Below are 14,025 nucleotides of genomic sequence, written 5' to 3'. Positions count from 1 at the left end.
CCATTTACAGTAGACTGTAATATGTAATATATATGAATTAAAATGTATTTGATATGAGAGGCAGTTAAAATTATGATTCGTTTATGGTGCCAGTAAGATGATATACAGTTTCTTATATTTGACAATTTGAGTGACATGTTACCACACAAACCTAAAGTGGCTCTGAAAGCTCAACGCACTGCAACTTAAGAAAACACGTGCAAGTTCAGAAAACATCTCCATCAATTTGAAAGCACACACGCTGCAAATACACACAGCACAACCAGTTAGTCACGCGTTCTGCAAGTAGCACAGACGACGACAGCTACAGAGTTTCCAGGGGACACAAAAAAAAATGATGAACCCAGCACGGACGCGCTTGTTGTTTAATGCTTCGTGCAGTAATATCTGAATAATGCGCACATTTCTGCATTTGGTTGTGTTATTGTATCACGTCTGTCTGTTTGATTGTGTTGTGTGTATTTGCGTCGCACGTGTTGTCAAATTGACAAAAAGATGTTTCCTGAGTTTGCATGTGTTTTATAAAGCTGCACCGAACTCTCAGGGCCACTGTACATAGCTAAATAGGCAACGCACAAGATCTCACTTACTGCACAACAGTTTGTTTGTGAATCAGCAGATTGTTCAGTTTTTAACTCTGCACAAAGTGCAAAGCAAATATGTGCTTTCCAATACAGATAGATTAACATTATTTATGTATTTAGCTATGTTTGATGTAATTTCTGTGATAAATCTGGGCTTTTGATCTGAGACATGCACACAGCACATCTTGACACTTTGAGGGCAGTTGTGTCTTTTCTCGCTGAAATGGAAATGTCAGAGCTTGTCATACGTCTCTCCTCCCCTCTCCAGGGTTCTTGTAAAACATGTGATTTCTGCAAGAGCCCACAAAGGGTGTGTATGTGTGCGCATGCATGAGCGTATGTGTGTGTGCGCATGCACATGAATGTGTAACAGTAGTACAATCTCACAAGCCGAGGCCCTAGTGCTACTGCTGTGCAGGGACACATGGCAACACATGATGAAACAGCTTGAACAGTGCAACCGAAGAGCACGAGCAGCCAACAGCAACCACATCTATAATTACATGCTGAAGCCATAATCTGTAACACAGTAAATATCCAGTGTGTTTTGAGAGTATCTTGCAAACTTCAAAACAAAATTACTACATTCAACTTGCATAGACTGACTCTTGGAAGGTATCATTCCAGAAATAAAATACAAAATTGCTGTTGTCCTACTGTGATCTTGCACACAGGGGAGGGAGGAGAAAAGTAATCACTAACTTACTTTTACTCTGACTCAACTTGTGTGTCTGTGTCCAGTGTGCAACACAACTGGCAATAACTCAGCACCATGGAGAGCTCATCTACCTCTCCAGACTGCCTGCCCTCCTCAATCCAGCAACTGCTTCAACGTGCAATTTCAGCAATTCCCTTCCCTTTTTTTTTTCATGAGGCAGGAGCCGTCAGCCCTGGATGCCAATACCATTTTTATATATAATTTATGCTTTTACCATGATTACTGCACCTGCATCCTTTCTGCTTTTTGTGTTAACAATGAGTAGGTTTCTTCAAAGCTATATAGGGATATTGTGCGAAACACATTGTGATCTGCGAGTCTTTCTGTTGCACACAGATACAGTGTGATGTATCACATATGCATATGCAAGCTCTCGTGTTGTAATATGTTCTAGGAAATGGGATTTTCCATTTCCCTGTTGTTTTGCTGTTCCCAATTCATGCATGTCTAAATATTCATGTACCATAAAAATCCCCAAAAATAAAAACTCAATAGAAAACTAATGGAAGAAAAAGAAGCGCTGCACATAAAACACGGAAGGATATTTGAGATAAAAACACTGATTAGATAGTTCAAATAACAAATGTTCTACACACTAATTCTTAAATAAGACTGTAATACAGCATTTGGAGTCGACAGTCCTGTTTGACAACACAAGCTGTTGCCTTCTAGAGTGCTTAGAACACTTATGATAATCTACGATAATCTACTCAGCACAGACACAGCAACACATTCTCCATTTCAATGCTAAGTACACCTCATTCAGAACTTTAAAAAATGCTAACATATTCGGAGAGCTGAGAATAGCTCCAGTGGAACATGTTATTCGCTGTCAGGCCCAACACACACACACTGTCAGAGACCTAAAGCAATTTATGCAAAGAAATGAAAAGTGGATAAATAGCTACTTTAGCTGCACCTTTACCTCATAGTTGTGGAGGAGGAGCACTCGTGAAATGGGCCAACGCAGCAAATCTTAAAACTGTATGCCCCTGCTGTATTAAGTATCCAGGGATCAGCAGGGCAGACTGGGCAAAGCCTGGACTGAGGAGAAACAGGCAGTCTTCCAGTTCAGAGGTCTTTGGTTCTGTATCATGGCTGCAACGATAACCTCCAATGGTAATTTAATGCCCCCATTGAAGTAATGCACTTTATTGCACCGGTGGATTAAGTAATGATTATTTTGCGAAATTGCGGCCACACAATGGTCAATTAATCTTTAATGAAACTGTAACTTATGAGGCGGAGCGTGGCATTGCAATAAGCAGGCAACTGCTTGCCAAGGCAGTTACAAGCCTCAGTTGCGGCCTACACTCTCCATCTATCACCATGTAAAAATAGAGCACTCTAGAAAGACACATAATGAAAAGGCAAAGTCACAGTCGCAGAGTCTCCGTTTTCTGTATTCATGGAATGTTTGAGGGCCTATATCCTCCAGCATACGTGAAGAAAATATATCAGCCTCTGATGTATGCAATGAGATTAACTGCCATTTTGAGGTGCTATTTATTTAGAGCAAGCCAGGCATAGGGGTTGCAGGGAATTATGTGCACTGACAGAGCATGAAGTTGGAGGTTATCAAATGGCTGCACGGGAATTCCAATATGCACCTTTCATTTCATCAGCAGCTCTTTAATGATGGTAAGTGTGACTCCCTCCTCCAATATCTAGTGTTTTCCCCAACAAAAACCTGCCTCAGAGCCATATAAACTGTAGCTTTATAGTCCAATCATTCTCAGTGTTTTCACATGTTACTGCACTAACATGGCAAAGCTGGAAAAGTCACCAAGATAAATGTTTTTTACTCTGATTAGGTTCTCATTTCATTTTTGGCCTGAGGGCTCCAATTCTCTTACTCATTCCCCACTGCACTAACAAATGTTGATGGATTTACTTTTATTGCATGACATCATTTCTATACTGGAGTGGGTGGACAAGACATCAAATTTCCAATAGCTGCGTACGTGCTCAGTGGGAGAATGTAGAGGAGAGCAGAAGAGGTGAAGAAACAGGAATGAGGAAAGTGATTGATGGAGTGAATGGGAGCCAAAGGATGATGGGGAGAGGGGGGGGGCCAAGTCAAGGGGCATGCGCATGAGTGTGGCGGGAGTAGGAGTGAGTGTAATAAAGTGAGACAGACGAGATGTGTACAGAAAACAGAGACAGTCAGAGGTAAGAAAGAGGGAGGCGTGGACAGAGAAGAGACACAGACATTGTGGGAAGAGTGGAAACAAGAGATCGCTGGACTGATAGTACTGACCAGAGTGTCAGCATATCAAATGGTTCCTTCTGCAATATCCAAGCACCAACACATTGATATCAGAAAAAAGAAAAGGGAAAAAAAAAAAGAAAAGAAAAGGGAAAAAAAAAAGAAAAGAAAAGGGAAATGTGTGTGTGTGTGTTGATGGTAGGGTTAGGGGGTATGAGGTATGGTAAGACAGAAGAGAGAAAGAGGGAGGGCTGAGGCACTCGATGTTATTGTGCACCCGGCCGCTGGCACCAGCACTGTCAGTGAGCAGCGTTGATCCGTGAACTTGCCATCTGGATTCTCCCACAAATCACATTAAAGTTTCAAGCCCAGGAATACATCAAGCTAAATGAATATTGGATCCAGGGGCCGCAGACAGGCCTGATGGAGAAAAAGCCCTGTGCAACCCAACTCTTTTGTGGTCAGACATGATCCATCCATCCCCTTTACTCCCCCCATCCCTCCCTCCGTCTGTTCCCTTCATCACTGATGGGCAGTGGTTCTGATGAGGTGTGGAGGAGAAGGGAACCGACGGATATTCAAGGTTTTACAAGCAAAGGTTGTTTAGTATAAAAAGCTTTGCACCGTTGAAAGTGTAAATACAGAGGTAAAACATTTCCTTTGTGGTAGTCTCATATGAGAACAGGAGGAACTGTTTTTTTTTTGGTTTTTTTTAATGTAATTTATATCATGATTATATATAGATATGACTTGACTATTGAATATGAAATTGGCAAACATTGCTGGATTAATAACACAAGCAGGGTATGTCTTACTCTTCTTCAAAGGCCGTCGCCATGACAATGGATGTTGTCTTTTGTCTTCAGAGCCCAATCTTTGCACATACCATATTAAAAACTTTAATTTTCCTTTAAATTACCCATAGTTATCCGTTTAGCCAGTGTTGTTGCTGAGCATTAATTGCCACATGCATAATAAGAGATATCATTTGACTCCATGACAACACCCTGAAAATGATTCATGTGTATAGTATGAAATTATATGCTTACTTTCCCTTTCATTTCAGCAACATTATGTTGATTTTGCATAAATGGATTCCTATTTTCACCTTTGGGTGAAAACAATACGTGAGTGGAGAAAATAATGCAATCATTCATCATTCAATAACATGTTATGTTCTGGTTCCTGGTTGCATATTTTCTGCTGAAGCACTGTTTGTGCTCAAGTAAACCTATTAAGAAAATATTGCCTCGCCAAGATGCTGTTTCATACAACAAGGAAAAAATCTATTTAGTTCTTTTCCAATCCAGTGGCTTGTAGAGCTAGGGATTTATTTTCCCAGGCCTGGACTGAAGAGAAAGCCTTTACTGTTAGCTCTCCAAGCTTCAATTCTATGAGATCCCCAGGGTGAGATATGGATTGGCTCAGAGTCTAAAAATTATTAATACCTTGTCAGTGTTGAGAGTGAAGAGGTACTTTGAGCCTCAGCCTTAAATTGGCCTCTAGATTACAAATCCAGCGATTGTCATTAGTGTATAATAAGCAGAATGCTGCATGTATGAAGCAAATACAAACGGTAAAAAAAAAGAAAAATGCTCTTTGCTAAATAAACCAGCGCGCAGCACAAGAGAGCAGACATCAATCATTGTTACACTTTGTCAAATTTTGAGTGACCCGCCACAGAACAGACAGCTGAAGTTGAATAGAGGCGAACTTTGAAGCACATCTTTTAGAAAAATAAATGAGTGCTTATAACACGGAGCAATCTTGGAAGGGCAGTCAACCCTTTCACAGCCACTTTTCTCATTTCTGCTAACTTGTTCTCGCACACAGTGGATCCCACTTTTGGACCCCATGTGTTTATTATATCTGTGAAGAGATACCGTTTATGTTGTGGTCTTACTCAGAACACAAGTATACGATACATTTAATTAGAAAATGAATGAAATATGATTTTTTTATCAGACATTGTTTTGAGCTTTTTTAAAAGAAAGATATGGTGTAAAAAGCGTGACGGCTACACTTTTCGGATTCCTTTTGTGTCCAGTTGCTTCATCGATTTCTAATGTGAAGAAAATTGAAAAAGCACTGGAATGCACTTTATTTTTTCTTAAATTATACTTCATATAATATTCTGTAATGATTTTTTTTTTTATGCATTATGTTTCACTAAATCTCCCATTTGTCTTGGTTTCAGGTCTTCAGGTCATTTTCCCAGAATACCTGCAGGAAAAATTTGTCCAGTCAGCTCTTAGCTACATTATGTGCAACGGAGAGGGAGAGTACGTGTGCCGTAACAACCAGTGCATCTGTCAGTGCGCCGAGGAGTATCCCCAGTGCAACTGTCCCATCACCGACATCCAGATCATGGAGAACACCCTGCTGGGGATGTCTGAGTCATGGGCTGCCTCTTATAAAGACTTTGAGAACTCTGGTAAGACGGAAATCCCTCCAATTTTTATTTAACATGAAAATTATGTAAATACTATGTGAGGAGCAACATTGCATTTAAAATTGAGATGTATAGGTTTTTTTTTTTCGGAGGGGGGGGGTGTAGAAGAGGAATAATTCTTGTTATAAAACTCAGGCAGTTAAGGTCATCTCAGTCTCACTATTTTCTTTGTGCTTTCGGATCCTTAAATAAACATGTTTCATTATTTGGCAGCTTAGATCTTAGATCTCTTGCTCACTGACAAATCTACATAATTAATAGAAAACTAAAGCTTTGCTGCAGAAAGTGAAGGTGTGAAGGTCAAGGTGCATGAATGTGTGAAGAATGCAGCCTTGTTATTCCCACACCAAAGACAAGACGGTTCACTTCCTGTCTTGGACCAGTGGTAAACATTGATTTTCTTTAACCATCATTGTGAGTGTTTTGAAGGGGAAACAGATCAGAAAACATTCTTCTTTGGAATGCATTGACAAAAAATACTATTTTGTTATTTACGTACAGTATGAGGATTTGTTGGACATAAGGAATGACTAAGACAAATTTCATATGTCAGATGCTTGAATGTCGTGGCAAGTAATATTCTCCTCTATGCAAATTTTCACTGATTGCAAATGCAAACACAACAGGAGACAGTAGAATATTGGACACAGTGAAGACAAGCGCACAACTGTGCCCAGCTGGTACATGGCAAGGCACCTTGCTCTATGTATTATTGATGTGATATACAAGTGTCCCAATAAAACCTGCCAGCAACAGATAAATATATTTATGGCCCATAGAGAAAGAAAGTTAATGTGAGTCATGGAGGTCACTGAGTGCACAGCATCTGTGAAGCGGTGCTTGAAAATGAAGTGCGCCTAAAGAGGCCAAAAAAAGGATTTATCCAAATATATAACTGACCTGAACTGCAGGTCCAAAATGCAATTTACACTCTTACCAAAAGAAGCAATAGAGGAATCGATAGCTTTCTCAGTGCCCGAGAGTCTGTGTGGGGAGTGTTTAACTAAACTCTTAATCCTTTGTCTTTGGTTTAAAGACAGGACAGCAGAGTTTCCTTGATTTATATACTCAATGGCAGATTCAAAAACCCCAAAATATAGTATATTCTATTCTATGATTCACAGTATGTGACCATAAGAACATGTAAAAACTGGGGTGATTATACATTTAACACTTACTTAAGCACTACTGAGAGATGTGCTGTAGACTTGCCAAATTGACATGAACAGCTTTTTATGTTATGTGTCATGTGTTTCTGCATAGTGACATTTTTTTTTTTTTATCAGGAATCACTTTTTTTTCTCACCTCAGCCTACTTAGTATTCCGCTGACTTACTATGATTACACCAACGTTGGAGTGTGCCATTAATGTCTAAGTAGCATACTGTACGATGGCAAAGTAAGCACTGATATGAAAACCTCGTGCACGGGGGGAAAAAAAGAAAGAAAAAAACTCACACTGCCACCAAATCTGATTGGGCAAGTAACCACTGTTATTACCAAAGTAAAATGCTAAGAAAATGAGATACATCATGTCAAGACACTTTTCTCCTGCTCATGGTAATTATGTTCAGAACCTCCCCTACAAAGACTCCCTGTTTCCTCTTGGGAGAAACTTTTGGCCTAGTCCGTTGCCTTTTAAAAGGAAGTAAAAGAGGTGGTTTGATTTATCATGACTGATATTACCATCCTCCACTCCCACAGATAATGTGCAAGATCTTCCACTGTAGTGAAAATTACCACATGTCAATTTTTTAGAAGTGCACTAGCTATTTCAAGAGTGCCAGCTAGTTTAGTTGATTTGGTTGTACATCACTTTCTCTCCCTCATTTCTTATTTTTTTTATTTCTTTTTGTAGCATATTTTTTGGCACAATTACAACATAAATCTCAATGGTGAATAAACAGGGTAGGAGTATGGAGAGTGAACAAATTGTGATGTAATGGCACAAAGGGGCGAAGTGGAGTTAGACTGAGAGCTGTAATCTTTAGATAAGGTGTGCTGGGTGACTTGTGATAAGAGTCATTCAAGGAGACTATGTGGACTCTTTGGAATCTATGTCATGGATGGGATCCTTGAAGGCTTTAATGCTTATGTGAAAGGACTTGGCAGCTATTGACCTGGCATTGGGGAGTGACTTGATAATGGTTTTTTTCTTTTAGTGAGGGAATCAGATTATTCTGAATATTGGGTGCAGAAGACACCCAGCTTTTCTAAGAAAAGGGAGAGGGCGGCACCTGACATTTCTGAAAACTGGGTGGAGGAATATGGCAAGTTCAAAACAGGGGAGGAGAAGGAATCTGGCTTCTTGTGAAGAAAAGGGGGAAGGGAACTCTTGACACGCCTGGAAGAAGAGTGGAGGAAATTCTGACATTTCTCGGCTGCGGCTGAGAAAGAGCTCTGAGCTCTGTGGTTAATGCCGTTAAACTGTCTTGGATAGGTCTGTAGGAGGGTGCTGCCATACTGTACAGGTCTTTACATGTCTTCAATATGGGGATCTGGGGTGTGAAGAAGCTTTGCCTCCTCTCTGAGAATATTTGTGTTATCTTTTCCTCCACAATAAATATTGTTTAACCCTGGAGGTTTTAAACATTACGTGCATTAATTTTAAGATTATAGCTGTGGATAGTACGCAGACAAAATTCAGAGCCAGAGTAGAGACAGTTTTGTTTGTATACGGCTACTTTTGAGCTTGACCGCTGCTATTGCTAAGGGGACCTTTTCGGCATTGAATTGTTTACTTATTATGTCTAATGATGTGCTTAAATTTATCTTCAGAGATAGTAATGAGCAACTTTGAGTCATGACTCATTTAATTAGCACACCAAATAAAAGATTTCATGTCCTTGTGTATTTTCCATTGGAGTTTTAAAATTATCTTCATGTCCATTGATGGTAAAAATTGGAGCTAGTGTTGAAAACAAGGGTCAGGGAGCTGGGCTCACGGGTTGCCCAGGGAGGAGACAAGCAAGAATTATCAGAGGCAGCGAGAGGAACACAAGGACAGTGATCAGCACGGCTGAGAACAGATTTGTTGCTCTTCAACAAGTGTGTGGGAGTACAGACTAAGAGGGTGTTTACTGCTCTCAAGGTCTTATTTCTCTTCAAAAATCCGCACAATAGAAGCAACTCAAAAGAGTAAACCAGAGACATTCTACAACATGTTATAAGAGCAACCTTTGACGAAGTTGCGTCAGGATTCTGGGAGCTCACTGACCTCAGCCACATTTGAAAATATAGAAATATAGACTTTCTTCTCCAGTTTCTTTCAAAATGTGAGGGGTATAGAATCCTTGATCCTTTTGCAGAGCAACATAGGCAAAACTTTATCGATTATCACATTTTGCTCATGACAACAGTTTTATGTCCTTCATAAACTGTATAAACTATAAACATCAATACACATGAAAGCACTTTCCTTTGTGATTATTTTCTTAGACAGTTGTCTTCTCTATGTGTATAAACCTTTGGAAACTTCTAGAGAAGAGTGCGATGTTTTATTTTATTTCGTTTATTTAGTTATTTAGTTAGTTAATCAAATTATAACAGTGGTCAGCTTGAATATAGAGCAATAACATACATGAAAGCTACAATACAAAAGAAAAGAGTTAATAAAGGTTCATTCTGCTCTGTTAATTGATTGTTATTACAGTAAACATCCATTTTAGATGACAACTTACTGACTAAGTCTTTTGACAACACATTCAAGAGTTTTGTCACTCACCAGTATGACTCCCGCAAACAATCTGCTCATTGTTTGTAATTCTACCCAGGATGCCTTGCAAGATTATTGTTGAACAAATAAATGAGTGGGTTTTTTTTTTGGAAAACAAACCCACTTACCACTTTTTTCATGTTTTACTCACTTAGCCTTTGGTTAAAACACATCCATAGGTACACACATGAGATTGTTTATTTCTCTATATCTCATTTGAACAAATTTGGTCTGGAAACATCAGTGTAACTTACCTCTCTGGCAAAGTGTTGCTTATATATTGATTATCATTGTTATTATGATTATATTGACTAAGAAGTACAATACAAAAATATTCATATAAAGTGAAATGAATTAATTTTATTCAGAAGAGGAAGAATGTAATTGCCCCTTCTCACTAACTCAGCACTTTCTAAGTATTCCAGTAAAATAAATCCACACTTGTAATTATCTGTCACTTTTTCTGTCACACCACCACATTCCCTTCCCACTCTTTGTCTCTCTGTTTTGCAATACGCCCTCACTCCGTCTCTCTATGTTACCCAGACGAGTTCAAGTCCTTCCTGAAGAGGCTGCCCTCCACTCACTTCCTGCCCATCGGCAGTGTGCATCTCCTGTGGGGCAGCGACTGGGACCTGCAAGCTCGCTACAGGCTCCTCCAGAGTTCCCTGGAGATACAGCGGCTCAAGATCCAGCGCACCGCCCGCAAGCTCTTTGGCCTCAGCATCCGTTGTCACCACAACCCCAACCACCAGATGCCTAGGGAGAGGTGGGTAGAAATACGACCTCTATATCATGATGGAAATTGGATGTGGATTTACTCAGCAATATAAACCAAAGATTTGCTTTTCCAAGTGCTGGAAAAGTAAATGTGAAAATGCATCCCACAGAAGAGTGATATCTTTCAGGGAAATTTCTTCTCTGAGATGATGTAGGGGCTTTATATTGATTGTTAGTTCTTGAAGCATGCACAGTAAGTATGTCATCCATTATATATTTCAACTTATGGTTCTGTTGTTTCTGTCCATCAAGTCAACTTAGTGCTGAGGCTTGCACATGCCTAAAGCACTCTTGCTCACTCTTGTATTTCATATTGCAGTCTGAAAAGAAAATGTAGCTGTGGGAGTTTTCTTGATAGGTCATTGCACACATCTGTCACCACCTACTGCAGTTGCAGCTTAAGAGCCTTGCTGCGGATGTGCTGTGGTGTCAGCACTGCCTGAAATGCCAGGAATTTCCCCATTCGCTCTAGCAAATATCAGAAAACACTACACAAAATATGCTATATAAGTTCCAGACTGCCACATGAAACACCCCCTAAAACTGTTCCATGTAGGGGATGTCACCATGTAAATGGAATCAGGATCCGTAAAATATTCATTTAAGTGGTCTGAAAATGAGCAGTTGTGAACTGTCACTGACAGAAAAGGAGCACACCCACATTTGTGTGTGAGAGTTGGCAAAGGTTTGTTCTGAAGTGTTATCAAAGAGCCGCAGTATGCGCTTCCTCTTCCATGGAGTACACATCAAGGGTGCCTGATGGCACTGGAAATAAGAGCAGCATGTTTATTTGCTTGCTTGTGTGAGACGGCTTTGCATCAGATGGAGGACTTATTTGTTTTCATCACCTCTGTGCGTGACAGTGCGCTTTGGATGCATGTGTGAGTGGTCTATAGCTCACACAGGGTTCTGAACTCATTTTCCTCCTACTTTATATATTGTTATGTTTTCATATGAGTATGATGAATTGTTTTCCAGAATATGATTTAGTGTCATTCCATCCCAAGTCGCATCAACCCCTATTATGCCTTATCTTCATGTGTAATGAAAACAAATGGTCATTTGTTCATATTTAACTGTATCGTGAGAGATTAGATGTTAAAAGGTTATGTGTTATTACTTATTTGTGTTTGCCCAGTGCTTGTCATCAGTCACTTGTGCTATCATTGCATTACTGTCTACCTGCCTTTTCTTTGTCCCTGATTCAAGAAGAATGAATCCCCGTCCCACCTCTCCTCTGGGTAGCCTATAACAGCTGATCAAAGGATGAGGGAATTGAAGCAAAGCTGAAGGCCCATAAAGCATCAGCCCAAGTGTTTTCAAGGTGTGTGCCAACCACCTCAGGGAGGCCTTCCAGCACATCTTCAACCTGTCAGTGAGACTGCAGAGGCTTAGAGTGTGCTGATGATGATGTGAAAAACATCTTGCCTGGCCCCAGTGGCCAAGAATGGGCACACCAGGGTTCTAAATGACAGCAGGCCAGATCCCCTGTGAGAGACCATTTGGATTCTCTCCAGTTCATACATCAGGCCCACAATGGGAAGGATGACATTGTCATCCAGCTGCTATTCTTTGCATACTCCCACTTGGAGAGTCACTGTGAAAATCATGTTCATTGACTTCTCCAGTGGTTTTAACACCATCCAGGCTCCTCTACTGGGAGAGATCCGCTGAGCTATCTATGTAAAAGCCCCAGTGGTCACTTGGATCACAGCTTACCTCACTGGCGTACCACTGTTTTGAACGCTACTCCACTCTGTGTCAGATCAGAAGGTGGAAAAAACAATATCTCCTCAGGGTCTGTACTATCTTGCTTGCTTTAAACTTTACATCTTACACTTAAGGGGCCATTCAAAATCATCTTCAGAGGTTCCCTGAAAACTTGTTGATAGTGCAGTGTATCTCTTTAGGGGGTGGAAGGAGAAATACAGACTGGTGACAAAATAAAGGAAAAACCTGAAAAAATGAGTGGAGAAATAGGATGGCAGTGCCCCCATCCATAGGGCACAAGGGGTCACTGAATGGTTTGATGACTTTGAAAATGATGTGAATCATATCCTATGACCTTTGCAGTCACGAGAACTCGACCCCATGGAACAGCTAAGGGAGATTTTGGATCAACATGTCAGAGAGGGATCTTCACCAACCTTAATCAAAACGCCAAATGAGGGAATATCTTTTGGAAGGGTTTTCATCCCTTCACTAGATTTCCAGAGACTTGTAAAATCAATACCAAGGTGCATTGAATCTATTCAGGTGGCATGCGGCAGCCCAACAACTTACTAAGACACTTTATCCGTCTGTATTTGTTCCCTTGACTCTGAAAAGGGTGTCAAGGGAACCAAGACAACAGGATGAGGTACTAATGGTTCATGAAGTCAGCCTTCAGATTTATTAAAACCAATAAGAAAACTGTAATATCAGTTTTTGGACTGCTATTTCTGACATGAAAGACAAAGAGGGGAAATGAAGGGGGGAAAAGAAGGCTGATATCTTTCTAAGAGAGCTGTGGCTTTGCCAAGGTGCTGCGAGGTGGCCAAGACAGTCTTTTCCAATGTGCTGGAAACATAGCCTGACATAGAATACTGACAACAGCTGACAATGATATTTTGTTGATTTTAAGTTTTGTTGTTACATTACCGAAATCCAGCGTCTTCCAAATGTCTCATGCCAACGGCAATATCGCCATTCTAGTCATGAGCAGAACCCAACCTCTGCTTAAACGTCACAATGTCAATTAGTCAACACTGGGTTTTGACGTCAACCCAATTTTCATTCCCAACCACAATCTAATTTACGTTACATTGATGTCTGGTGCCTGAAAAAAAAAAGGAAAGCTTTTGCTTATGCTTTGTTGCCTAGGCAACCTAGATAATAAAGCTAATTCACTCATGGAGTTTGGACGCACAAGAGTGAGTGTGTGTTTTTTTTTTTTTATATTTCATTTGAGTGACCAACTAGCAATTTAATGTGTCTGTCATGTCTATCAGGTACACACTGTTCGTGCAGATATAACTGTGAATGTGTGTAAATGTACAGTATATTCATAACTAATTTAAAAATAGAGGAACTGTCCAGAGGTACTGTATTAAACATTCAGAGATAATGCATCCTCAATAGAGCAGTTCTTCTTTAGTTTCATTTCATTTCTTACATGCAACCCTAACAGGGCATCCATATTATGCCGGTCCTAGTGCATTTTAGTTTAATTAAATTATGGATGCAAAATGGAACAAAGGGAAGTTGCTTATTACTCAGTGCAATTATTATGATGTAAACTTGTGTTATCAATTCAAACTTATCCAAAAAAGATTTTAAGTTTTAAATCACCTTTCACTGTTGCATATTAAATGAGGTCAGTCAATAAACATATTTACATCAGCTAATGAAAGACAGGCACCAGATGCATTGTTGGCTGTCCATAATTACAAATGCATATCACCTTATCATTTTTCTAGTTTTACCTCACCACAAGGAATCCATTCATTATAAGCATCGTAAATTCCTGCTGTGAACACCCACTGCAATAACTGTGCGGAAACTTTATACGTGAACTATATTGGATTT

The 14,025-nt window shown here is 40.0% G+C and overlaps 1 protein-coding gene across 2 annotated transcripts in view; it reads left to right on the top strand.

The window, feature by feature from the left end:
• The window catches only part of brinp1 (bone morphogenetic protein/retinoic acid inducible neural-specific 1), a 110,764-nt gene that overhangs the window by 84,828 nt on the left and 11,911 nt on the right, over positions 1 to 14,025 (top strand). For both annotated transcript variants that reach the window (XM_056403128.1, XM_056403129.1), the window contains exons 6-7: positions 5,709 to 5,945; positions 10,225 to 10,447. In XM_056403128.1, coding sequence (XP_056259103.1) covers positions 5,709 to 5,945; positions 10,225 to 10,447 — 460 coding nt within the window. The remainder of the gene's footprint in view (positions 1 to 5,708; positions 5,946 to 10,224; positions 10,448 to 14,025) is intronic.

The sequence above is a fragment of the Seriola aureovittata genome, chromosome 18 (assembly GCF_021018895.1).
Source record: "Seriola aureovittata isolate HTS-2021-v1 ecotype China chromosome 18, ASM2101889v1, whole genome shotgun sequence".
In the NCBI taxonomy this organism is placed as follows: domain Eukaryota; kingdom Metazoa; phylum Chordata; class Actinopteri; order Carangiformes; family Carangidae; genus Seriola; species Seriola aureovittata.
Note: the sequence above shows the minus strand (reverse complement) of the source record. Positions and strands in the feature narration are given on the sequence as shown.